This window comes from Suricata suricatta, chromosome 2 (assembly GCF_006229205.1).
Source record: "Suricata suricatta isolate VVHF042 chromosome 2, meerkat_22Aug2017_6uvM2_HiC, whole genome shotgun sequence".
In the NCBI taxonomy this organism is placed as follows: domain Eukaryota; kingdom Metazoa; phylum Chordata; class Mammalia; order Carnivora; family Herpestidae; genus Suricata; species Suricata suricatta.
In genome coordinates, this window is record NC_043701.1 from 84149321 (window position 1) to 84174885 (window position 25565).

At 43.8% G+C, this 25565-nt stretch overlaps 1 protein-coding gene across 1 annotated transcript in view; it reads left to right on the forward strand.

Moving 5' to 3' along the window:
• GLCCI1 (glucocorticoid induced 1) overlaps window positions 1–11405 on the forward strand; it is a 105247-nt gene extending 93842 nt beyond the window's left edge. The window contains exons 10-11 of the mRNA XM_029918923.1: window positions 7231–7351; window positions 8509–11405. Coding sequence (XP_029774783.1) covers window positions 7231–7351; window positions 8509–8854 — 467 coding nt within the window. The 3' untranslated portion in view covers window positions 8855–11405. The remainder of the gene's footprint in view (window positions 1–7230; window positions 7352–8508) is intronic.
• Window positions 11406–25565: the final 14160 nt, after the last annotated feature.

The following is a 25565-nucleotide window of genomic DNA, read 5'->3' on the forward strand; positions in this document are numbered from 1 at the left end:
TGAGTAGGCACCTTGTTATTTTAAGAAAAGGGAAGCTGAGGCCTAGAAAATAAAGTTAACTATCCTAAATTCTTTGGAGTCTGTTTGCCAACAAAGATCTTCTATATGAACCTCATACTACTACTTGCTGCCTTTTTTGCAGGGGGAATAATAGCCTTATACAGGCAATCAGCTGTGAAAGGGCCTGGTGTGTGGAGAACAGTAAGAAACTGTGTGGCTGGAGCACAGAGGTGAATGGTGGCGAGCAGAGAGAGCAGAGAGGTAGGAAGGCCACTGTTTCATAGGGGGCCTTGTAGGGCTTGCTGAGAGAAATGAAGGACCAGGTAAAGATCTTGGTCAGCTAAACGATGTGCCCAGATTTATCTTTAAGGGCCACAAAACAGGAGGAACTACAGAAGTGGAGAGAGAGAGCAGGAGGACCAGTGAGGTACTTTTTGATAGGCTGGTTCTGTGGTCTCCAAACTTGGTTTATCACCTGTCCTTTTCAGCAGTTTTCAGCCTGTACCACTAATACAAGTTTATATATTTCTAAGTTATGTATGTACTTAATTCAGTCCATAAACTAGATATGTACAAGTAAAGCATACTTTGTTATTGTCCAAGATTAAATGTTCTAATATCCTTGCAGGTCAGCACATTGTTTTGTGCCTGTCAGTTGGGAAACCACAGGGTCAGGGCAGAGAGAGATTGGGGGGCACAGAGGTGTCGCGGGACAGGGACTGCAGCGGAGTCGGCAGCACCTGGTGGCTGGTGGATGGACGAGGTGAGGGAGGATTAAGGCCAGGTTTTCCGGAGTTCTGGAGTTCTAATTTTGGAGACGCAGAAGGTAGATTATCACCATCATTAGAATTAGCCAGGGAGCAAAGTACATCAAAGAAGGGACAGACTTTAAGGTGGAAACCGTGGTAAGTTTAAGATTCCAGGTTGGTTTCAGGCTAAAAACACTATAATATCATTTTTCTTTAGCAAGAATTGGGGGTAAAAAGTAAATACCGAGTTTTCCCTAGTGCCATAAGACAACATTTATAGCATTTTGCTTTGCCGCCTTCTGTTTTGCACATGGGTAGGTGCTTAGCAGATATTTAAGTGGGCATTTAAAATTACAGTGAAACTTATAGGTGGCTCAGTTGGTTAAGCGTCTGATTTCGGCTCAGGTCATGATCTCATGGTTTAAGGGTTCGAGCCCCACATTGGGCTCTGTGCTGACAGCTTGGAGCCTGGAGCCTGCTTCAGATTCTGTGTCTCCCTCTCTCTCTGCCCTGCCCTGCTCACATTCTTTCTCTGTCTCAGTCTCTCTCTGTCTCTAATATAAATATTAAAAAAATTTTTAATTACAGTGAAACCTTTATTAGAAGTGCTTATTTTTCCCATTAGGATACTTTAGGAGTAGTTTAATATGAAGAGTGTTTTAATTTTTTGAAAACTCATGTCCCTGGAAATATTTCCATTTAAAATGCTCAAGAATATAAAAACTAACACTGGGAACACCTGGGGGCCTCAGTCGGTTAAGCTTCCAACCATTGATCTCAGCTCAGGTCTTGATTGTAGGGTTGGGAGTTCAAGCCCCATGTTGGGCTCTGCACTGGGTGTGAAGCCTACTTAAAAAAAAAAAAAAAAGATTGTATCAGAATGATTTTCCTGAGATATTTAATTACATTACTTTTCAAGATCTAAAATATTCTCTGTAATCTGAAATTTGTTTTCAGTGTGACCATTGTGAGGCATATATGTATAAGAGGCTGGATTTTAGTCTATAAATTGGTTTGAGGACTGTCTTCAGTAAAGTGATTTGCTTTCATTTTGAACTGCAAGGTCAGTCAAATTCAGAGTGAGTACTTAGCATATCAATGACTCCAAGTCACATTTGGAGGTAATAATAAGCCGTGCTGTTCTGCATATCAAGATTATATGGGTGGAAGAAGGATTGTATTTATTGTGAGTACACAAAAATATAGGAACAGCTATGATTGCTTAATTTTAAAATTGATATCAATTCATTGAATACTTAGGGAAGGATAAGTGATTAAACACCTCCCCACATATAACAAATAATTAATGGAGCAAACATTTGGAATGTAACTTAAGCCCCATTAGTCAAAACACAATCTTAATTTGAAATAGAGTTCAGAAATATAAATAGCGACGGTTATGCTGATCGCTTTTCCTCCTTACCCTTTGTTGAGTCTGAGGGAGATCTTAGCTGTGGCTGATGCCTTGTTATATTAAGGTTATATTAAAATTCTATAAACTTCTCATAAAAGGTTGACTTTGAAGTTTTAGAGGAACCTTAAAGACTGTTTGTAAAAGCCAAATTTTCTCCTTACTTGTACCCAATGTGATCTTCGAGTTAACTTGAACTCATTTTCAATACAATCAGTAATCACAAACAACGGGTTCCAGATTTTGTTGCCAAGAAAGGCTGTACAGTTCTGTGTTTCTCCCGATTTCATTAGGCCATCAAACCACACTACAGCCGATCATTTCACTTCCTGAAGCGAAAGAATTTTAATACTAGAGTAGTAATTGTTTAGGTCCTATTTAGTCAATCATATTTCCAACCTAACTCATCACTGGTTTTTAATTACACTCCTCATGTGTCATTGAGTATAGTTTTGGTTGAACTCCACCCTCACTTACCCAGCCTCTTCTCTCCGCTGTGAAGATAGAATTACATTCTACTGGTTAGGCTTTGTAGTGGAATCTATTGAATCTATGCTTTAGGCATTGATTTTAATTTTAGGATGATAGATTCTGTGCTGCAGGATGACATTATGAACTGGCAGGGTTTATGCGAGGCCGTCTACACTGGGGAATCTGTACTCCAGAGATCACCCTGCCTCGCCACCAGACACAAAATTCTCCTCTTTTTATGTACCTGAATGAAGTAAAATGTGCATACCTATTAAAAATTAGTTCTGCCAAGGAAAAGTAGAATAGCCACTTAATTTCTGAATGGTTCACCCTTTTAAATTTGCAAACGAGGAAGGATGTGTTCTTTCTGCTATTACAGTTATATTTATTGAGAAGTCTCTGTGATTCAGCACTACCTTTTATATACATTTTTCATAGCTGTCCTATCAGTAATTAGTCCCATTTTACAGATCAGAAAAGGGAACAAACTTTTTCTAGGTCATGGTGTTAGACCTGGTAGAAGTCAGGCAGCCTGACTCCAAACCAGTGCTTTGGCGTTTTCCTGATTGATTCTCAAATTTGGCTCCGCTGTAAAAATATTTGGGGCTTTACAAAAAATAAATAAATAAATAAATAAGGCACTGAGGCAGCACATGCAGGAGAAGAGCCCTGGACTAATTAAATCAGAAGATCTTAGCGATGCGGTCGGGACAGTGGTATTTATTGATATTTTTGAAACATCTGACGAGTCTAATGTGAAGCCAGAGTTAAGGACTACTTGCTGTGCTTTTACGTTGCTGGTTTTAGCCCTCACTTCTCTCAATTTGAGAAAGAAATCTGCTAGTCAGAGATAAAGCATGTCGAAAGACTTAAGGCTAGCATAAGAACCATGGCAGAGATTTTACGTACCTACCCACAGAATGGCTCAGCTGTGTAATATCATTTTTTATACTGGAACTGTGGGCCATACTTATTATACCAGAAATAATCAAGGCTATATATAAGGAGAAATTTAGAAAACTCTTAAATAATAAAAGTACATGTAATTTTTAAAATATTTCTATATGGAATTGCATTGTTTAAAATGTCTCTAATTTTTTCTAAGCGTTAACTCATTATCATGAGTTTAAAAATATTTGACAGGTTACGTATATATTAATGGTAAATATGGTACACATGTATAAATTTTTCTAAACCAATGAAAGGTTTCCATACTACTAATTTTCAGAGTTGGGTGATTCTTTATAAAGATAGATGAGACAAAGTACAGAGAAATACGTAAATGATCATATTTGTTAAATTTAATTTTATTAATTGACATTAGCTGTGATACAATAATATAAAATTATACTTAACGCAAACTACAGGCTAGTTATTTCCTACTGAGGGATGACAGAATGTGAAAATTTATCATGCTTGTGAGTAAAAGCGATTGAATTAAGACTACCATGAAACTTCCCATCTTGAATCTCCTGAGCAAGTGTCCTTACCTCACATTTGTAATCTTCTGTTACTGAAATGTGTTTATTAAATTCAACACAGAGTTCTAAATGAGTCAGCTAGACCCCAATTACAGAATAGGTAGAATAGGTTGTTCATGTGGGTTGTTTTTAAATGCCATTTTGTGAAGCCAAAAAATATATGTTCGAGCCATTAAAAAAGTCAAAGAACTTTTGAGTTAGGAGTGGTAATTCCTTTAGTTATATAGAAACTGAGAAAGGCTGTTGTGGTCAAGGTTAATCAGCTAGAGACAGAGCTGAGACCACAGACCACGGGTCTCTGTTCCCTATCCCTCTTTGCGGTCTACCAGAGTGCATACTTACCTAAGAGGGAAAAACTCCAGATTGGACAAATCTGTTAGTAACTTCAGTTTTGGGGGGTTCCTGAGTAGCTCAGTCAGCTAAGCGTTCGACTTCAGCTCAGGTCATGAACTCAGGGTTCATGAGTTTGAGCCCCGCATTGGGCTGTGCTGACAGCTGGGAGCCTGGAGCCTGCTTCAGATTCTGTCTCCCTTTCTCTCCCTGCACCTTCCCCCACTCACATTCTGTCTCTCTCTGTCTCTCAAAAATGAATAAACATTAAAAAGAAACCTTTTTTTAAGAGTTTTATTTTTTTTTCAAGCTTTATCTTTCCTGACCACCAAAAATTCAAATAAATGTTACATATATACTTTTTCAACAGCAACAACAAAATCCTCAACTTTTTAATGGAAAAGACGAGATAAATTGGTACCGAATGCTATCTATTCTAGGATAGCAATATCCTTGTTTATTTTAGTTTAACATTAACCACTCCCTCTCCCCTAAAGAAAATGGAACAAGAATGTTTAAGAGGCGGCTCAGTCAGTTAAGTGTCCCACTCTTGGTTTTGGCTCAGGTTATGAACTCACTCTTTGTGAGTTTGAGCTTCACGTAAGGCTCTGTACTGCCAGTGCAGAGTCTGCTTGGGATTCTCTCTCTCTGTCCCTCCCTCTCTCTCTCAAAATAAATAAACAAACACAAATTATTTAAAAAAGAGAATGTTTAGGTAAAACTATAAGTTTATGAAATTTAAAATAATTTAGAATAAAACTATTCAATTGTAAATTGTTAATAGGAAGGTAATCAGTTTTGTACATTGTCCAACTCACATCCAGCTTTCAATTCTGGGAATGTCCCATGAAGTCATTAATAAAGTCACGAGAGAAATCATGCAGCAGGCTGGGGATGTGGTAAGAAGTAGAGCCCAGAAGACTGCAGCGCTGGCCGAGGGGACTTTTCTTACATGCTGAGATGGGGTGAATCCTTGACTGCTGACATGATCACCCCTTCCCCCCCCCCCCCCCCCCCCCCCCCCCCCCCCCCGGCTGACAGCAAGAGAAAGGCTTGTCACAGCCATGGAGCCCAGGGTTTCAGGCCATTTGTGCCCTCCGTGGAGAATACTGTCACCAGCAGGAACCTCCACGGAGGTGTCACATGCCATCTTCACAGGGCTGCTTGCTGCTTAGATAATAAAGCAGGGTCAGGCTGTGGTTTTGTATTCCGCCAAGCTCAAGGTCTCATTCGCACCACTTTTTGATTGTGTACCAATCTTTCTGGTCTCACCCAGCTCAAATAGAAGGTAGCAAACTCAGATTCTAGCCAGGCTAATGAGGTTTTGCATTCACCTAAGAGAAAATTATATCCTTCCTCCTGCCTCCTATTTGTTTTCATACTGTAAGGTGAATATCGGCTCTGAGAAAATCTTTAAATCCGAATGACACATGAAGAAAAGGAACTTAATTCTAAAACCTAATTCTTTCCCACAGACAGTGTGTAATCTGTAGGAACATATGTAACAGTAGTGATGGAAAAGGGGTGGTCTTATAGATTTCCCAGTGATGTGGCCTTGTTATTTTGTAGGTGATGATTTCTCAGCCCGAGGTATAGCCATATTCAAATATAAGCACACATCTCCATTCCCAAGACTAACATAGGTGCTCTTTGACTCATTTGCCAGATACAGCTAAGTGGGCCTCAAGAGTCTACTTTCTAAGCATGTATTCAAGTTCATTAATGATGATAAAAACATCCCTGTTACTCAGATTCTGAATGTAGTGCTGTGTTCTGTAGCCTAATCTAAAACAACTTGTGACAAGCCTAATTATGGCACCAAAGCCATCTTTCAAAATGTACATGAAAATAATATATCTCAGTAGATCATGTGCTCGGTATTTTAGCAGTGAGGATTGGTTTGCATGAAGTCAGAATTTGTTTAAATGGGACTGTTGTGTTTATACAGGTATGCTACTGACTTTACAACGTGGCATTTTACAAAGATAATGACACATTTTGGTGGATTTGAATTTCCAAAATCCTTTGCCAGGTAGGAAAGGGAGAAATTACATATAGGTTTTATGGCTTTTCATGAATAGACCATTTTCTTTTTTTGGTCAAAAATATGAAAAAACATGTTAGGCAGAGATGCTTTTAGATTTCACATGCTTCTAATAGCAAAAAGAGCAAAAAAAAATGGGAAAATTTATTTTATGTAGACATTTTAAAGGCAAAATTGAGTAAATTCCATTCTTCATGATGGTTGAGGGAAAAAGACACTATGTGTTACAAGTTTGTTTTTTCCCTGCATACATTTATTTTCATGGCATTTAAGTAAAAGGAAGATTTCTGCTAAGAACTTTTGTAATGAAGATTATTCCACATACTAAAATGTTTAATTAAACCGGCCGGACAGTGAGAAAAACCGAGAGAGCCCTGTGTTATAGCCTCTTGTAATTCTTTTGCATGATTTACGCATATTACCCCATTCATCTACATTTCGAAACACATACTGCGGTGTTTATTTTCAAGATAATAGCGCTGCTTTATTCAAAATGCAGTTTCTGGACCGAAATATCCTCCTCTTATGTTCTGTGGTACGGCAGGTAACTGTTGATTGAAGCTTTTATTCCTACGAAATGTCCTACACGAGGTGTTAGTCGTAGCGCTACGATAAAGGGAGCTCTGTGGTGGAGGCAGAGGGGCGATCGTGGATAAACTGTGCAAAAGGCTGCTTGTTTGGAAATCAAATTTAATTTAAAAGAGCTTTCAATCACTAGTTAATATAACTGCTTTAAATTTACAGACAGTGGGAGTAGCTCACCGTTACCCAAGTACGCTTCATCTCCCAAACCAAACAACAGCTACATGTTCAAACGGGAGCCCCCAGAGGGATGTGAGCGAGTGAAGGTCTTTGAGGAAATGGCGTAAGTAATGTCTTTTCTATCAGCTGGGATCTGCAAAGCTGTAAAGCTTTTTACCGAGACCAGTTGATTACAGATGAATCAACTACTCCATCCAGCTGATAATGTGTCTCAAAACCAAATTATAAAAAGAAAATAGAATAAGCAAAGGGATCTTAGTGGAGCATTGGAGTCTATATATTGGAGGTGCAGAAACTTGGAAATTCATCCTTACCACCTAAAGGATCTATTTTTAATCCCTAAGATTTTCCTTTCTGAACCTTTGTTAATTTAGATGGCTAACAAGAAGACGTTTAGCAGCAAAGTTAATTTCTGTGTGCGGCTGCCCGTAGGACAGTGATCCCACGAGCCGGAAGGACACATGGCTTCCTGTGGACACTATCTAGCATATTCATTTGATGGAGACTTCTCATTCACAGATTCGTTTTTCTTTTTGAAATTTCAGTGCACTTAAATTAGAAATGAAAGGAGAAGAGGCTCATGCTGTAAACACTTCTCAGAGTAGCTCAAAAAAGAAAAAAATGACTGTGGCTCTTAGACTCACTCATCCCTTTGTCCCGGGGCAAGTGCCTGGGGAAGGCCGCTGCACTCTTGCAACTTGGAAGGGGACAGAGACTGGTCTTGGAGGAGCCGAAGGCTTAGTTCTGGGAATGGGAGGGGAGGAAAGGCTTCAGGAACCTGCTCTGCGGGGCTGTGACTGGCTCCTCGAGAAATTACGGAAGCTTTTTTCCTGATCTGTTGGTAGCAGTATGTAGAGTGATGCAGAGAAAGGAGGAAATGCTTAAAACCGTACACATGATTAGGTCATCCCTCTCCCATTGCACTTTTTCTTAATAGAAAAGGCCATTCTAACCTTGCATAACCTTCAACTGTAATGTAGGAAGTTCTTCCATCTACCTAAATGATTGAAAGCAAGCTAATGATCTCTGAAAAAAAATTTGCCCAGTCCTTTTGAAGATCCTTTGGTCTCCAAAGTCACTCGGTGCTGTGCACATGCGTAGTCTGCCAGCTGACCTGTGCTATGGAAGATGTTTACCGTCTGTGTGCACTGAACTCATCCCCTGCCATTCCCATCATAGCTGTTGTAGAGAGCGCCAGCCGAGTGAGAACGTCTGGAAGTCACTAGTGATTGTAAATGTCATTTTGTCTTGCGGTTTTAGGTCTCGTCAGCCTATGTCAGCCCCTCTCTTTTCATGTCCTGACAAAAACAAGGTTAATTTCATCCCAACCGGATCAGCTTTCTGTCCTGTAAAACTTCTAGGCCCTCTCTTACCTGCCTCCGACCTGATGCTCAAGAACTCTCCTAACTCCGGCCAAAGCTCGGCTCTGGCCACTCTCACCGTCGAGCAGCTCTCCTCCCGGGTGTCCTTCGCGTCCCTTACTGACGACACCGGCTCCGTGGGCGCCACGGAGGCCTCCGTCCCGCAGCCATCCCAGCAGCAGCAGCTCCTGCAGGAACTGCAGGGCGAGGAACACCTCTCTGCTCCGAACTATGTGATCATCTAACACGAAGGGGGAGCTGGCCTCTACCCTACCGTCATGGATTAGGAACTGGACCTCAGACATCTTCTCTGCATGGAGTGACAAACTTTCTGAACACCACCACCACCACCACCAGAATACTTATCAGCATCATAAAGTATCTCTTGACACTGATCTTGGCAGGGACGGAACTCCTATTCAGCAGTTTTTGTGGAAAGCAGTAATGCTTGCAAAATGTGTGTGTCATTCAGCATTTTAAGTGGAGACTATGCATTTCATAGTATGTTTGACAGAGTAGTACTGTGTCCTGTGTTTTGTTCCAAATTCTTCAGTATGAATAAGCTCTATATCAAACAGTTGCCTGTCTAAATAGAAAATGTCTTGCTGTGTTTTGTCCTATGGAAAATACTGTACTTCAGGATTATGTTTACAATTGATCCAGGTGTTTCTTTCTAACTTCTGTAATACATACAATGCAAACAAAATAAGTAAATGGCCACAACAGTTGCACAGTGCCCACCCTATGGCCTAGCTTCAGGTACTTCAGTTGAAGTCTAAACTCAGGTAACTTGGAATGTATATCATATTGGGATATTAAATATTTCACAGCTAAAAAGCTAAAGAGGGAACATCACTCTTTTGCCTTTCCTTATTTTCTGCATTTCCCTTTCCTCATTACATTCCACATTCTTAGAAGAAGAAGTGCATTCAACCCTAGGAGAACAATAACCCTGGACATGGGTGAACGTGAGGAGAACCAGCAAATCCCGTGGTGTCTGACATCACTTTTGTCATGCAGTTACAAGTAACACAACTGTTGAATTCACGGTTTCAGCATGTGTAGATGTGGCTTTTTTTTTTTTTTTTAAACAACTTCAGGTGTTGCTTAGTTAGTGTCTGTTCTCATGTTGCAAACAACGCACCGGTACCAGGCTGTGTGTCAGCATTCCAGCCGCGTGTGATGGGATTGAAGAACAAGGACGTCTAGGTTTGATTTCCCCACGGGCGCACTTTCCCAGGGGAGGGTGGAGGTTTCTTGTTCCCGTTGCCCATCAGGGTCAGGGCATGCCCTTGTTTTAGCTCAAGGCATACTAATGTTCAGTTTTCTATCTTGGAAATGCTTTAATTTGCAGGCTTAAAAATGACACGCTTTGGGTTAATTGTTTTCCTCAAGCACTTGAGGTGCACGAGTCGCGTGTGTGTGGAGAAGGAGCGGGCAGGTCTCAGACCCTGTGCCGTCAGGAAGCAGGTGCTTTGGGGCCTCAGATGGCAGGCGTTTGCAGCCGCCTCGCTGCGTCTCCTCACAGTATCGTGGAGGGCTCTGGTAGTGCTCGGATGTGCAGAGTAAAGCAGCCTTGAACTTGCAGACTGGACCTGAATTCACAACAAAGCGTGAAGAGAGCCCTAGATACTCCCGAGTGGTCAGTGGATGAGCCCAATTGTGAGACTTTGTTTTCTGCGGCTCAAAGAGAGTATCCTAAAGCAAAGGGAGGTTTTTGTATTTTTATTCCATTGCTTTCAGTTCAGTAAAACACAGAGTTGTTTCATCTGTACCTACAGTATATGGCACAGTTTTCTTAAGAATTAGGGGAATAAGGTGCCTACAGTTACAGGAACGTTTCAGTTCCTTTCAGTCATTCCTCGGGATTTCTTTGTTTTATTTCCTAAGGAGGGTGAAGAAGGAAAATGTGATAACGAAGAAAGCAACACCATTGATTTTTCTTTTTTAGAAATGGTATATATATGTGTATATGTTGGTGTGTGTGTGTGTATTCTGTGTATTATTTTGTCATGATTCCAATTATCTTCTTTCCACCAAAGTTCGCAGTAAATTCTCTCCTGAAGGTGCATTCTGGCTCCTTTAAATTAGTCAGTGTTATATTGTAGGAGACTGTCATGGAAAAGGACTCAGTTTACTTTTGCCATTTTCACAGGGGAACCTTTTAAAAAACAATCTCTTCAGCAGCAGACACCTTTAACCCTAATAATCTCAGGCCTTGATGAAAATACTATATTTTGTAGATTATGGTTAAAGGGAGAAAATTATTAGTTCTGTAAGATAAATATGAGCTCCATTAACTTCTGATATCTGGTTTAGCATTACATAATGTGTTGATCTTATGCTCTGCTTTTGTCCAAATAAGATGCAATAGTATCAATATCAATTTCTGAAAGATGGACTGAATGCTTTTTTGGTGATGAAATCTGATGTACGATATTTATGGTGACATGTGCTTTTATTTTCTCATGAGAAACTAAATATTAATTGTGTTGTACATTTGTTCTTAGCATATATTAAAGTTTTGAACCAAATGTGTTAAAGCTTATGCTTTGCCATGTAAATTTCCCAGAAGTTGTTGAGCTCAAATGTATCCTACATCCAGCTGTAGAAATTTGTCAGAAATTGTTTAAATTTTGTATATAGTTGTACTGTTTAATTCTAGCCACTGCGCTGAACAGTATTCGAGTTACCATACAATATGGCTTTACACGAGGAAATGTGTGGCTTTTGTTTTGTATTTTTTCAGTATAGAAGTTCCTGTGTCTTATTTAAATAAAGTTATTAGGAAAACCAGCGTAGTTCACCTCTGTTTTTTGGAAAGACTGGTTCATAAGCATCTTGCCGGACACAGACGGACTCGGGTCCGGGGGGCGGTGCTGTCCGGCGCTCACTGAATTCCTGACCTGCATCTCTGGCGCTAGAGGGACTGACTGCATCAGATCTCCACAGCCTGGTTTCCTCTTCACATGTCATTTACACACTTTCCATCACCCGGTAAGAAGCTGGATGTCTAAAGTTCCAAGTCTTTGTACTGCTCCCAGCTGTGTGAGCACCTCAAGTAGAGAAAACATTGCGCTCACATTTTTATGTTATACCTAAGAATGTTTTGTGGAAGTCTTTTTTTTTATATTAATGTTCATTTTTGAGAGAGAAAGAGCACGTGCGCGCACAAGTGGGGGAAAGGCAGAGAGAGAGGGAGACACAGAATCTGAAGACAGGCTCCAGGCTCTGAGCTGTCAGCACAGAGCCCGATGTGGGGCTCGAACTCACGGACCTGAGCTGAAGTCGGAAAGTTAACTGAGCCACCCAGCTACCTACCCAAAGTCATTTTTTTAAGTCCAGTGACATCACCTCAAAGGAAGTTGTATATTTCTTATAAAGAAAACAGCAAAATATTTTAAATTTTTTACTCTTTTTATTTAGGTTTAGATTTGGGATAAGAGGGAGAAAACCTTAACAGAACAAAGGAGTTGTTGATGTTATGCCCAGTTATCCAAATAGGGTCATGATAGGCCTCGTAGTGGCCTGAGAGCAAACCAGACTACTTTGAGGAATAACTTACCAGCAGTCTTCTTCATTTCCGAGTCATATCTTCTCAACGCTGTTGGTAAGATTTTACCTTTAAATTTAGCTTAAAAATGACTGTGTAATAGCTATGTTGTAGGCTGAAGAAAAAGTAAAATATAACTGTTTAATGGTTATGTTCATCTACAGTCTTCTTGAGGATGATACACAATTCGGGCAGGAAACGACCTATCCTAGGTTAAAAGTCCCAATGCAGGTGACTGTGAAGGAAAGAAAAAGTGGAATTCTCCGCTCCGTCTCTGCCTGACTTGATCACGTAAGCTTAATATAAACAGCTCTGAGAAACAGGTCAGTATTGCAAAATTCAAAAAACAAAAACAAAAAAACCCAAACCTAACAAACAAGGGAAGGGGAATTAGGTCCAGGTCTAAGTGCTTATATATGTTCAGCCTTAGGCTAGCTACAAATAATCACTTGAAATTTATTCATGAATATTTCAGAATCCATGTTTGCCCCCACCCCTTCCAGCTCTGAAGTTCCATTTTTCCTGCCTGTTCCAGCAGCTCCTCCCATCTGCCCCAGCTTTGGTACTCACGGGTCTTCTCCCCTCCTGCACATCTTTCATAAACTCGGGGCTTTTTGGAGCTCAGGAGCATTGTGAGGATGGGTCCCTTAATTCAACCTTGAGTTCCGGTTGTCTTGGGGGCATCTCCTCTCAGACTTGCTGTCTCATCTCAGCTTCACTCCTTAAGTGGGACAAAGACACTGTCCTGTCCCATGTTGTACCAAATCAGAATACATTCCACTTCTTCCTTTTTCCCTGAAGACAACTGCAGTTGTGTATTCTGAAGTTTTTTCCACCTACGTCTTTTGCCTTTCGGTCTTCCTATCATCTCACTAAATTTCAAGCTGGAGATCAGTATGTCTTGGGGATGGTTTTTTTGAACTGGGATTCTGAAGGCAAGGAAACGAAAGTCATCTAGTCTGCTGGCCTTCCAATAGCCTCTGTAGCTGCAGACCAGGGATCAACCAGCCAGTGCCTAGGGCTAGACCCACCCCAGACCTATTTTTGTGAATAAAATTTACTGAAACAAAGCCGTACTCATTTGTTCGTGTATTGCCAGTGGCTACTTAGCAGGACAGTGGCAGAGTTAAGTAGTTGTAATGGAGACAGTCTGGCCCACAATGCCTAAGGTTGTATTTTACTAAGGTCCTATACAGAAAAAAATGTACTGACATTTGCCGTAGACCACAGAGCAAACTGGGTGTCGGGAACTTGTATCATACACGTGGTTTTTTAAATATACGTCCACATATCCTCTGCTGCTCCTGAGACGTAGAGCTTCATTTCTCTCCCCTTGACGTTTGGGCTGGGCTTGCTTAGAAATGGAATCCAGTGATGGGCTGTCACTTCTGAGATGAGCTTGTGAAAAGACAGGCTTCTGTCCTGGATGTACACCCTGGTGGATCACTTGCTGAGAGAAGTTGTGTTGCGAAGAGACCCAGGCAGGTTGTGGAGAGAGAGACCCACGTGGCGAGTAGCTGTGGCTGGCAGCGGACGAGGGTCTGCGGTGAGGGGGGGGCGGGCACGAGCTGGGAAGCAGCTCCTTCGGCCCCGGTGGGCCCTGGGATGACCACAGCCCAGGCCGACAGCTTGCCCGCTGCCTTGTGAGAGACCTTGAACCCGGCCTGCTAAATCCTGGGTTCCTCACACTCAGAAACCATGTGACTTGTTCTAAGGTGCTGAGTTTAGGGGTAATTTGTTACATCGGGCTGGACCACTGATAGAATAAAGCACAGCCCTGCCTGCCTCTCCCTCCACACGGGTACCCGTTACGGCCACCAAGATCACCTAGGGTCTTGTTGCCATCCTGTCCCCCCCACCCCCCCACCCCCGTCCAGAAAACAAGGCTTGTCTGTTTAGAATGAACACTTCTTGAAAAATGCTCTTTGGGACCAGGTGGAAGACAAAGCTTTCTCATACAGAATTTTGTTATTTGAACAACCCACAGGATAGGTCTACAGTATGTGCCTAAAGGTTGTACAATATTAAACCATCTTTCCTAAGACAAGTCATTGTGGGCGGGGGGGAATTAGACCCTTGCTGAAAAGTGTTCCCTCTGGAAAATGATGCAACAAGAGGCAGGATAGGCGATCCGTTTTCAAAGCTGGAAAAAAAGAAAAAGAATTTCAAGAAAATGAGAAATATTTCTACCTCCAATGTCTTAGTTTTTATCCTTAACAGGAGGCTGGTGACCCATTGGTTCTAAAATGGCCTATTCCATTTCACAGGCATTTGTGTCTCAAAATGGAGAGGAAAGTTTTTTTGAAAGGTTCCAGATTAGTTTGATGATGGCCCCTCCCATTTAAAACAGCCATTTTCTTAAGGTTAAGAATTTGAATAATTAGATCACTTTTCCTACAAAAGATTTTCTGATAACAAGGACCGGGTCCCCTTTCACACTATAAATTCTACTCAAGTCTTGGCATCAGTTTTAAGCATGACTTTGATGACATTCCTTTAGCTAGAATTGGGTAAGGTCCTGTAGGCAATGGATGTTATTTCAAACCACTATCTGGAAGCGAGCGGGATAAAAGGTGGATGTAGGGCTCCATAAGGACCTGCCAAATGGGGGAGAAGGGTTCATGCAGAAAGGGCAAACCATTTCTCAGGTTTTCTATTCCACGTTTTAAAGGAAAAGGGTTATACTCCAGGGACAGACGTTAACAAAGGACACCACTCATGTGCTGCAGTAAACAGCCTACCACGTTTCATATGGACTGAAATCAAGGCAAACAGGGTCATCTTAACTCACTCTCAATCTGCCTGTTTGATTACAGTTGAAACCCTGGTGTGGTCTCTCCTGCCTCTCTTCCCTGTGACCACCCAGGGAGCTACTGTACGGAGAACCCTGACCCTTTCTCCTGATCGCTCCCGAGTCCATGACCCATGACCGTTGCAGTAAGTGCTGCTGGAAGACAGTCAAGAGGTAGGAGGGACAGAAGATGGTTACACCTGGGAAATAGAGCCTGTGGGGAAGCGGGGGAGAGTGCCGAGGCAAGCTTTCACAACATCCATACATCCTTTTGAAATATCTATTTTTTTTCCCCTGACAATGAGTATGCATTCTTTTTGTAATGTTTCACGAAAGAAGACAAGGAAACAACTTGACCTTCTTTCTGCAATTGTTGGCGTTCTTCTTCCCTCTGTTCTCACCACCTTCTCGCCAACCATCCATCATCCAGTCTGCGGCCAAAAGTGCATGTGACTGAACTGACTGCTTTTCATATTCCCCAATAGAAAGACAAGGTGAAAGTCAAGATAAGTGACCAACGTGAAAATAAATGTTTAACCTCACAATCAGTTGCCTTTAAATTTGCAAAAGATTAAAAAGAAGGATGATATTCAGTGCTAAGGGGGTGTTGGGGATATGGGCACTCTCACATCTAGAAGAGTGAGTTGATACATCCTTTTTGAGCAAGAACCTCGTAGCATTTATATCAAGTAGCAAAAAGCATGTCACAAGCCAGGGTGATCTCTTGGTTTTGTAAAAATACATATATATGTGAGTTTAAAAGAAAAAGACATGAAGAATGTACAAAAATTAATAGTGGTTATGCTTGGGTTGTGGATAATTTATCTTTAACAGTTGCATTTCTGTTTTTCTAAGTTTTCTTAGAAACATAATTTGAGAGAAAATTCATGTTAATTTCCAAATATCAAGGGAAGGGTGAAACGTAGGGAGGAAAGAGGGCTATGGCAGGAAAAGATTTCGTATTAATGGAAATGAGCAGATCTCTTAAAATCAAGGTGGCTTGGAAGGAGGCTTGGTAGAGCAAACTCCTGGTCAGTGGAAGAATACAAACGTGCACACCGTTTCATGCCCTTTCCACTTTCCCATAAAACAAAAGGTCCCAACACTATTCTATCCAGGTACACAGGATTACATTATTTAAGCCTGGAATGGCATTTAGGGAGGTCTGGAGTCGTAGTTCAGAGGACAGAGCCCTTGAGTGTTGCCCATACTAAGAGCCCTTCCCTCAGATGAGATGGATTTATGAAGGGGGCGCCAGAAAGCCCAGAAATCTGTCCTGTCATTTACACTTATTGAACTGCCTCATTTAGAACTTTTCCCCAAAAAAACTATAGAAACCTGAAAATGGTCAAGTGATTGTTCTTGAATGTGATTCCTCTTTCTCAGTGCACTTTTTATCGAGGGTTGTTTAATCTAGTTTTATAGTGCTTGCCTGAAGTAGGTGCACCTGCGATGGATGTTGACCTGAACCTGAATTAGAGAAGACTGGGGATCAAACCCCTGGACGAGCTGCCGTGGAGGTCTTGGCTTGAGGATCATCAGTGCAGAATTTGACTCCTATTCATCTTTGAATTTGTAGCTGGCATAAGCCAGCGGGGCAGGAAGCAACTTGGGGATTCCGACATTTGCTTACTTCTCTTTCTTGGTAAGTTTGTCCCCCATTCACCAAATTGAGCCTCAGCCCTTTGCCATTTGTGATTTCTGTCAGGCCACACCTGGTAGAACCACGGCCCTCCCACATGTCAGAAGACAGAGGCAGTGTGGCATAAGGGACTTTGGTCCAGATCTGGCCATCAGACCAGAATGAGTGACAACCCTTGGGTCCAGGAGTCTTTCTTTCTACAATAGGGATAATAATTCTTCATCTGCTTTTGCCATAACTAAAGAACCCACGCTGAGGGGTTTAAATGACAGAAATGCATTTCTCACAGTTCTGGAGGCTCAAAGTCTCAGATCAAGGTCCAGCAGTGTTCGGTTCCTAGGGAAGACACTCTGGTTTGGAGACAGCCACTTTGTCATGGCCTTTGACCTGACCTTTCCTATGTCTCTTTCTGACACTGTCCTATTAGATGAGGCCATACCCTCAGGACTTCATTTTACCTTAATTAGCTCCCAAAGCTCTATTTCCAAATACAGTCCCATTGAATCTTTGGGGATTCACAACATACGAGTCAACAGCTTCAACATACGAATCTCTGGGGAGACAACTGAGTGCACAGCAAATACATACTTCCATTTTAGGGAAAAATTCAAATTAAAACCACAATGAGATACCACCTCATACTCACTAAGATGGTTATAATCAAAAAGACAAGTAATTGCAAGCGTTGGTGAGGATACAGAGAAACTGCAATTCTTCCATGCTGCCGACAGTAGTGTCAACTGTGCAGCCACTCCGGAAAGCAGTCCAGCGGTTCCTCAAAAGGTTAAGCATAGAGTCACTGTATGACCCCGCAGTTCTACTTCTAGCTGTATACTGACAAAGTAAGCATGCACATCTCCACAAGAACGTGTACACAGATGTTCATAGCAGCATCACATATAATACCCCAAAAATGGGAGCAATTCTAATGTCTGTAAGTCTGATGACTAGATAAATGTGTTCTAGCCATATAATTGAATATTAAGTATTAGTCCACAGTAGAAAGGAAGGAAGCCCGGATCTATGCCACAGTATGGATGAGCCTTAAAACTGTTAGGCTGAGTGAAAGAAAGCCAGTTATAAAAGACTGTGTACGTGATTTCCATTCATATGAAATGTCCGTTATGGACAAACCCATAGAGGCAGAAAGTAGATGAGTGGTTGCCAGGGTCTGGGGTAGGTGGAATGGTGAAGCATTACTAATGCGTACAGAGTTTCTTTTGGGGGTAATGAAAAATGCTGTGGAATTGGATAAAGGCAGTGGTTGCAAAGCCTTATGAATATGCCCCAAACCACTGAGTCATATACCTTAAAAGCGTAAATTTTATGGTATGTGAATTGGGAAAATATTATGTGAAAATCCTACTCTACAGGATAATTAAGATGGTGAAAGGACCTGTGTGCACATAGCACCGTGCCTGGCACAGAGCACCCCATGGACAAAATAGTTCTTGTAGGGTCAGAAAATGCAGTAAAGCCATAAACCTGGTTCCACAGCCTCGACCCTGTCTCTAATGTCCTCGAGGACATCCACTGCGTGGCTCTACTTCCTCTGCTGTCCACACTCTGTCGTCTGCATCCTTCCTTGCCTTCAGCAGGCGGGCCCGTCAGGCACCCACCCCCCTGGCTAGCTCGTAAGCAGCCCGAGTGTATGCCTCTGACCTTGTTCTACCACAGACCTCCACGCCTTCCCTGTTCCCGTGTTCCCATGTGCCCAGCTCTCCCCGCCTGTCCACACTCGGAAGGCAAAGCCAGAAGGACATGACACTTCAGGCTTCAGCCCAGGCCCACTCCCCTCTCTCCTAGGTGCTGTGTCTTTAACAACCGGCCTGGTTTACAGGGCAGAAAAACCAGCCTGTTTGGCTCCGGGTTTCCCTCACCACAGGCTCGCCATTGAAGCCCAGGATGAGGAAGCAAAGCTTTCCCTGGGGCCGGTTGTGAGGGCGGTAACAGATGGGTAGCAGAATGCAGGTAGCAAGAGCTCAGGGCAGTGTGCTGTCCGGATTTGTTCTCTCCCTGCTAGCTTCTTCCTTTCCAGCTGGAGTCAAAGTGGCAGCTCACCCGGGATGGCAGCTCCTATTGGCAGGATAAAAATACCCCTCAGTTTGACTGCTGAGGCCCAGGCATGGCCAACTCAGCCATTAAGGGCAAGGAGAGAGGAAAGAGTACAGAACGGTGGTGACTTCCCTGCAGGGAAAGGTGGCCGGAGGAGCCTCCCGCCCACTTACACGTGGATGATGCAGGCTTCTAGTGCTCAGAGGAAGTTCCAGTCACATCGGTGCCCTCTGCATCAGCGTGAAACCTCTGATTAGCATGATTCTGACTTTTATGGTACATCGACCCCTTTGAGAATTTATGGAAGCTCTGGACCATTTCCTCAGGGAAAAAAATCCACAGAGGTGCATTTTCACACACACAAAACTACATATCTCAGAGGATGTACAGAACTCTTGAAGCTAAGAGGTCCATAAATCCCCAGACCAGAATAGAGTTTATCACAGGGATGAAAGAGTTTATAACCCAGCCCTCGGAATAGCAATGAGCTGCAGGAAGAGGCTGGAAGCAAGGCCGTTGATCTGTCAAATGCTGTGACTGAGAATGCCTTCTGTTCGTACTGGGGACAGAGGGACAGCGGGCGATGCTCTAAATGTAGTACAGACCCTTGGGGCACCAGAGGCCAGGTCCAGAAATTCCAGCAAGGAGACACAACAGACCAAAATCAGTAAAAGAGCTACCCGGGAAGTGGCTGAAAAAGGAAGCTCCAGAGAACTGATCTGTAACCCGGTCTCCACTGAGAGGCGTTTCTAAAATCAATTGCCTCCCCTCCTCGGGTGGCAGAAGGGTCTGGATACTGGCCCCTGTCGGATTTCAGGGGTTTCCTGTGCAGTTTTAACCAGCTCTCTGGTCGGGCAAGTTACAAAAAGGTTGCTCGCCCTGCTGCAAAGGCCAGCAGTTATCCAACACTGAGATTGTTCCCGGGAGTGTGTCCCACAAGTGGGAGAAGGGGTGGCTCGCTGTGTTTGGATGGACTCCTGAAGTGCCACAGGAGTGTCGGGCGGTAAGAGTAGGGGCGAAAAGGAGGAGATTGATCACGAGTCTGGGGAACCTCAGAGTTCAACTGGAGTGAGTCGTGTTCTCCAGGGGAGCACTAGATTCAGTGAGTCCGGCCAGACGCCTGAGGACTCTACATCTGGGTGTGTTGAGAACAGCGGGGCCCTCAGTCCATTTCCTACTAGTTAATTATCAGAAGCCAGGACATAGGTAATATATTAAGGTCTTATGTCCTATTTTCAGTACAAAGAGGCGCAACTGATAAGTTTAGATGAGCGGCAGCGGCAGCAGAGCGGGACGCTCACGGCCGGCTAAGCAACCTGGACTGCGGCAGGGGCAGCACCACCCTGCTCCACCGCGTCCTCGTCCCTACTTTGTCCCTGCGACCGCCACTCGGTTCCTCAGTACCCAGCAGTCTCCTGTCACTTCATAGTAAGTGTGTATTGCTCCTGTTCATTTTGGTTATCTAGACTTCTGTAATAGACAGATTGTTTCATATCATCCCTAGTTCAGAATCAAAGGAGGGAGAAGCCCCTACACTCTGCCCCTCTCTGGGTGAAAAGTTACCCGCCAGGCCTTCCACACTGGTTTCCCGAGCCAGTCAGCTGAGGCCAGGTGGTCCTGAGGGTTAGAGCGGGACTTCCTAGCTAAGACCGCGCCCTCCTCACAGAATGGGAGCCGGGACTGCTTGGCAGGTGCATGTTGAGTGTGGCCGATGCTTCGGAAGTCGCTCTGTCAGTACATTCACATGGGACTGTTCCCATCTCTCGTAAAGTAGAACTGCTGATACTATAAGACCTTAGTCTACCAAAAAGAAAAGAAAACAACACACACACACACACACACACACACCCCTTCTTTAATACACATATGTAGGTTTTTTTTCTTTTGAACAAATTAGATTTTATTGTGAGGTTTTCAAAGTCACCTTTAAAGACCAACAGCCTATTCAAGGCAGAGGTCGCGGTGGTCATGAAATGTTCCATCCACCCCGTCCCGTCTCCCAGGCCCTTGATGTGAGGTACGTGGCTAGTTTTGGCCAGTGGGCTCTGGAAGGAAGAGAAGTGTGTTTTTCTTTGGAGGAAGCATAGCACAGCCAGTGCGTGAAGTGCTCCAGCTCTACCTTTCCTTGCTGTCGTGACCGAGAAGCTCACGTTTCACGTGATCCGCTATATGCTGGTGACGCGTCATCCTCATGAGTCCCTGGGGGGTTGTGGGGCAGAGCCCCACTGACCCACATTAGACACAGAGCATGAGTGAGGAAGGAAGAAACCTTCCTGGATCTAAGCACTGAGATTTTTGGTGATTATTGCCGAAGCATCGCCTGGCCTTTGCTGACTTACCCGCAGACAGATCCAGGAGACACTGCGGGTAGACGCCACTGTGAATAGAGTGACCTTCTGTGGGTCTTCCAGTTGCTCACACTTCCAACTCGGCAAACCTAAAGAGTCTCCCTGCTTCCTTGGTTATTTCAGGGGCTCTCCTACCACATGGAAAGTACAGCATCCCTTTGTGAAAGATCCAAATTTCAATTTCTTTTCTTGAAAACCGTACTTATTGAGGCTTAGTTTACATATGTTAAAATTCAGCCTTTTTAGTGTGGGGGTCCATGGATTCTCACAAATGCCCACAGTAGTGCAGCCACCAAAACAATTTATAGAAGATCTTCAACCAGTACCTGCCCCTCCTCCCAGATTTCCTTGTGCCTCTTTGGAGTCCAGCCCTCCCCCAACCTCAACGCTTGGCAACTATTTATTGATCTGAGGCCCATCCTTTTAGGTTTACGTTTTCCAAAATGGCATACAAATGGAACCGCACAGTATGTAGCCTTTAAAGCAGAAAACCTTTTTATTTTGGAATACTTTTAGATTGACAGAAAAGTTGAAAAGATAGTACAAAGTTCCATACCCAGCTTCTGCTAATGTTAACATTTTATGTAGCTAGAGGATTTGACATCGTAGTAAAAACTAGGAAATTAACATTAGCACAATACTATTAACGAAACTATAGATTTTATTTGTATTTCATCCATTTTCCCCCTAATATTCCTTTTCTGTTCCATGATCCCACATGGGATTTGGTTGTCATGCCTCCTTAATTTCCTCCCATCTGTGGTGGTTTCTTGGTCTTGTTTTTCATGACCTTGATGCTTTTGAGCTACACTAGTCAGTTATTTTGTAGAATGTCACTCAATTTGAGTCTGTTTGATATTTTTCTTATGACTAGACTGCGTTATGAGTTTTGGAAAAAATACGACAGAGGTGAACTCTTTTCCATTGCATCATATCAGGGAGACATGATAGCAACATGGATCGTTGTGCTGTGTGGGTCAAGAGTTGCTTCTTGTTTATGGCTAAATAGTACCTCACTGGATGCATGTGCTACAGTTTATCATTTTCCATGGGAAGAATATTTGTGTTTCCAGGTTTTGAAGATTGTGAGTAAAGCTGCTACTAACATTCACATACAGGTTTTTATGTGAAAATATATCTTTTCTTCTCTAGGGTGAATACTAAGCATGGCATTGCCAGGTGGTATGGTAAGTGTGTATTTAACCTTACGTGAAACTGCCAAACTTTTCCAAAGTGGTTGTCCGACTCTGCTTTTCTATCAGCAGTGTGTAAGAGTTCCAGTTGTTCCACGTCCCAATTTATTTTGATCAGTGCTCTGGGTAGTAGTTCATTTAGAAAATACATTAAGGTGGACAAGTTTTGCAGCATATCCTTTCTGACTGGCAAGAGAACCCACTTCATTTCTCCTGGTCTCCACACAGAATTCTACCTGACTTTATGGAAAAATCAGGAGGAACTTAGACTTTCTAGTCCCTTTGTACCACATTCTTCAATTCCAATGATACTTAGGGACAAATTAATAAGTGATGGGGACAGAACATGGGGCTTGGAGAGCCTCATGGAAAGTCATGGGGACAGACCAGCTTCCCACTCCTACTTCAGTATCCTATACCAAGCGAGTGACCCTGTGTGACACGGTGGCCATCCTCGTGTGCTGCAGTGTGCAAGTGCAGTACTGCATCTTTGGGGCATCAGCTGAGTCCCTGTAACAACTCCCTGAGGCAGGCGATGCTACTACAGAAGAAGATGAAACAGAAGCACAGAGGGTTTGTGACTTACAGCCGGTGGAGCCTCACCTTGGGAGGCGTGGCCACAGATTTCTCCAGCTTCAGAACCTAAACTCTTAACATATGCCCTACACTGCTGTCCCGGAGTGCCTCCCCCACACGTGTCAAATAATTGGCCAAAAAAAGTGGGGAGAGAGACAGACAGAGTCTGGAGGAAAGAAAAGACTTGGCTCTTAAAGGAGTTCTGTGTGTCTTTGAACTCCTTTCTTCAGCTCAAAGTTTCTAGCAAGCACCTTGAAGAAAAAGCAGCATTGGCCTAGCAGTTAGGCAATGTGGGTTCTAGACCTGGTTTCTCACTAAATTACAGTTTTTTATAGATGTCCCTTGGTTTCCTCGTCTGGATATCAGCAGGTTGGATGCAGAGAGCTCTGTGGTCCCTTCTGACTTCCTGGAAGTCAGCTATCGGAGAGCCGCACAGTAGGCATCCTCAGTGGGCTGCCTAGACCACCAAGCCTTCTAGTCCCAGGGCTGGCAGTGGCCTCAAAATGGGCTTCTGGAAAACACTCGTTTCTTCAGCCACCTTGCTCCATACCTCGTGTCCTCAAGGTCATTCAGGTGATCTGGAGTGGATCACCACTGCATTTTCCTGCCTACGATCTATTCCCTATTCCTCTGATACTAGCAGCACAGCCTTCCCTTGAGGAACCATCCTCTCTCCATCCCCAGTCCTTAAGAGTCAGGCTCCAGGACAGACACATGAAAAGCTAAGGATACAGCCTATCTCCTTACCCCCACCCACCTTGACCCCAGTGGCTGGCTGAAGACGAAACATAGGATCCAAGGAAGGCTCAGTTGCAAGACCTTGGCGGGACATACTGGTGGCCGTGTTTCCTCCTTATGAGAAGTCTGTTAGGATGAAGCCACACAGAATCAAAGCTGGAAACTAAAGAGGGGGAAATTGCCGAGAACATTCCCTGACCCCTCCATCCAGCTGTGACTGAATCATGCACTTGGATCTTTCAGTTACCTGAGCAAATAAATCCACCCTCATTTTTTTGTTGGTGTTTGAATGAGTTGTGGTGAATTAGGGTTCAGTAAGTATGTGGGGATTTTTAGATTTCTGCTTTTTTCATCCATATACGCCCCTCTCTAGTAGTTCCAGGATCCTAGTTTTGGGGTTTTTTTGTTTGAGGAGGAGGAAAAGGAGGAGAAGGAGGAAAGTAGCAGGAGTGGTCCTCGTCATTGTCAAACACTAAAAGCCCCATGGAAGACAAGGTCTGATGCAGTGCTGAGGAACACACAGCACTGTTGCCACCACCCCTGCCCCATACTCATAACAGATACCACTCATTTATCAGGATCCTCCTCAGTTCAGAACTCTTGCCAACCACTGAAGTTGGCGCCAAGATGAAGTCTATTTTCCAACAAAGCTGAAGAGACCTGCATCACTGCACTGTGTGTGGTGTCAGTCAGAGGACTAGAGATGGTCTGAATCAAAGGATTAACTGCCATGGCCTGTCTGGAGGACACCAGTTGATCACAAAGAGGCGTTCTGATACACTGGGAGAATCAGTAGTGCCCGTTGTTAGCCCTGAGCCACTGCCAGGGTGGGCCCCTGCTGACGGGTCCCTTGGTGGTGGCAGCCGAGAGAGGGAAGCATGGAGCTCAGCTGGTGGGCTCCTGAGCCGAAGCATGGGCAGAAGGCATCTTGACCCAAATGGCTCGGCCCTGGCCCCACACCCAATGGAAACACCTGCCCCTGCCTGACGGTGAGCCCATCTACATGCCCACTGGCAACTCATGCCCCCCAGCAATGCCAACTCTGAGCAGACCACATTTTCTTGGGCATAAGCCTCTTACAAAAAGTTCTAAGTTGGTGCCTTTCTAATTCTGAAGCTGACGGACGCTTTTCTCACTTTCACACAGCTCAAAATCAACCTGACATTTCTAAAATTATATTTTGAAGGCAAGGAATCTATAAAGTGCACCAAAGCCCATGCCAGCTGGGAGAAAAAGAAAAGAGGAAAGAGAAATGCTTCTGGCTCCCTCCCTTACATTTGGATATTCTTTATATACTGGCTGGGCAGCAAGAGAAGGGAAGGGAGACTTGCAGACCACCTAAAACAGCAGGAAAGTTTTCAAGGAGCAGGTGCTCTCTGAATTTCCCTGAGGGTTCCGTGCAGTTGTGGTTCAGCCTGGCCTGGAGACAAGGAATGAAAATGAGGGAGAAGCGAGAATGGGCGTGAAGGGGGTGGGGCACCTTTGTCTTCTTCACGCCAGAGACAGTCCTTGCACAGGCGGCTGGCGAGGGCCCCGAGGTGGGCCCCCAAGGAAGCCCCCTGGCTGGGCGGCACACAGGCCGCTTAAAAGAGAATAAGCCAGCAGCTGCTTCTCCTTAAACTAGAGAGGTGGCCGAGGGGGCTTTGTGCGAGCCAGGATCAAAACACGCCTATCAAGAGGGATCAAGAGCCTGGCCAAGTGGATTGCAGATGGGAATGGGGATTGAATCTTTTTTTTTTTTTTAACAAAAATGTAAAGAAAATTCAGGGAGAAAATGCGTCCATGTGCAATTCTTTCCTTTTACTCGTAGCAAAGCCTGTTCAACTACCACAATCATCCTCTGCCCTTCACCCACAGATCAACTTTAAAATGCAACTAAAATGATCCATTCAACTGAGAAGAACCCCATACCCCTTCCCTTCCGCCTCCCTCCACCCCCCAAGCTAGTTCCCTGAGCCTCCAGCCTGGACGGAGCAAGTCTGCCCTCCTGCTTCTCTGCTTCACCTCCTTCCTGCAGCGGCTGTGGGGCTCCCGTGGCTGTGCACCCACACGTGTGACCC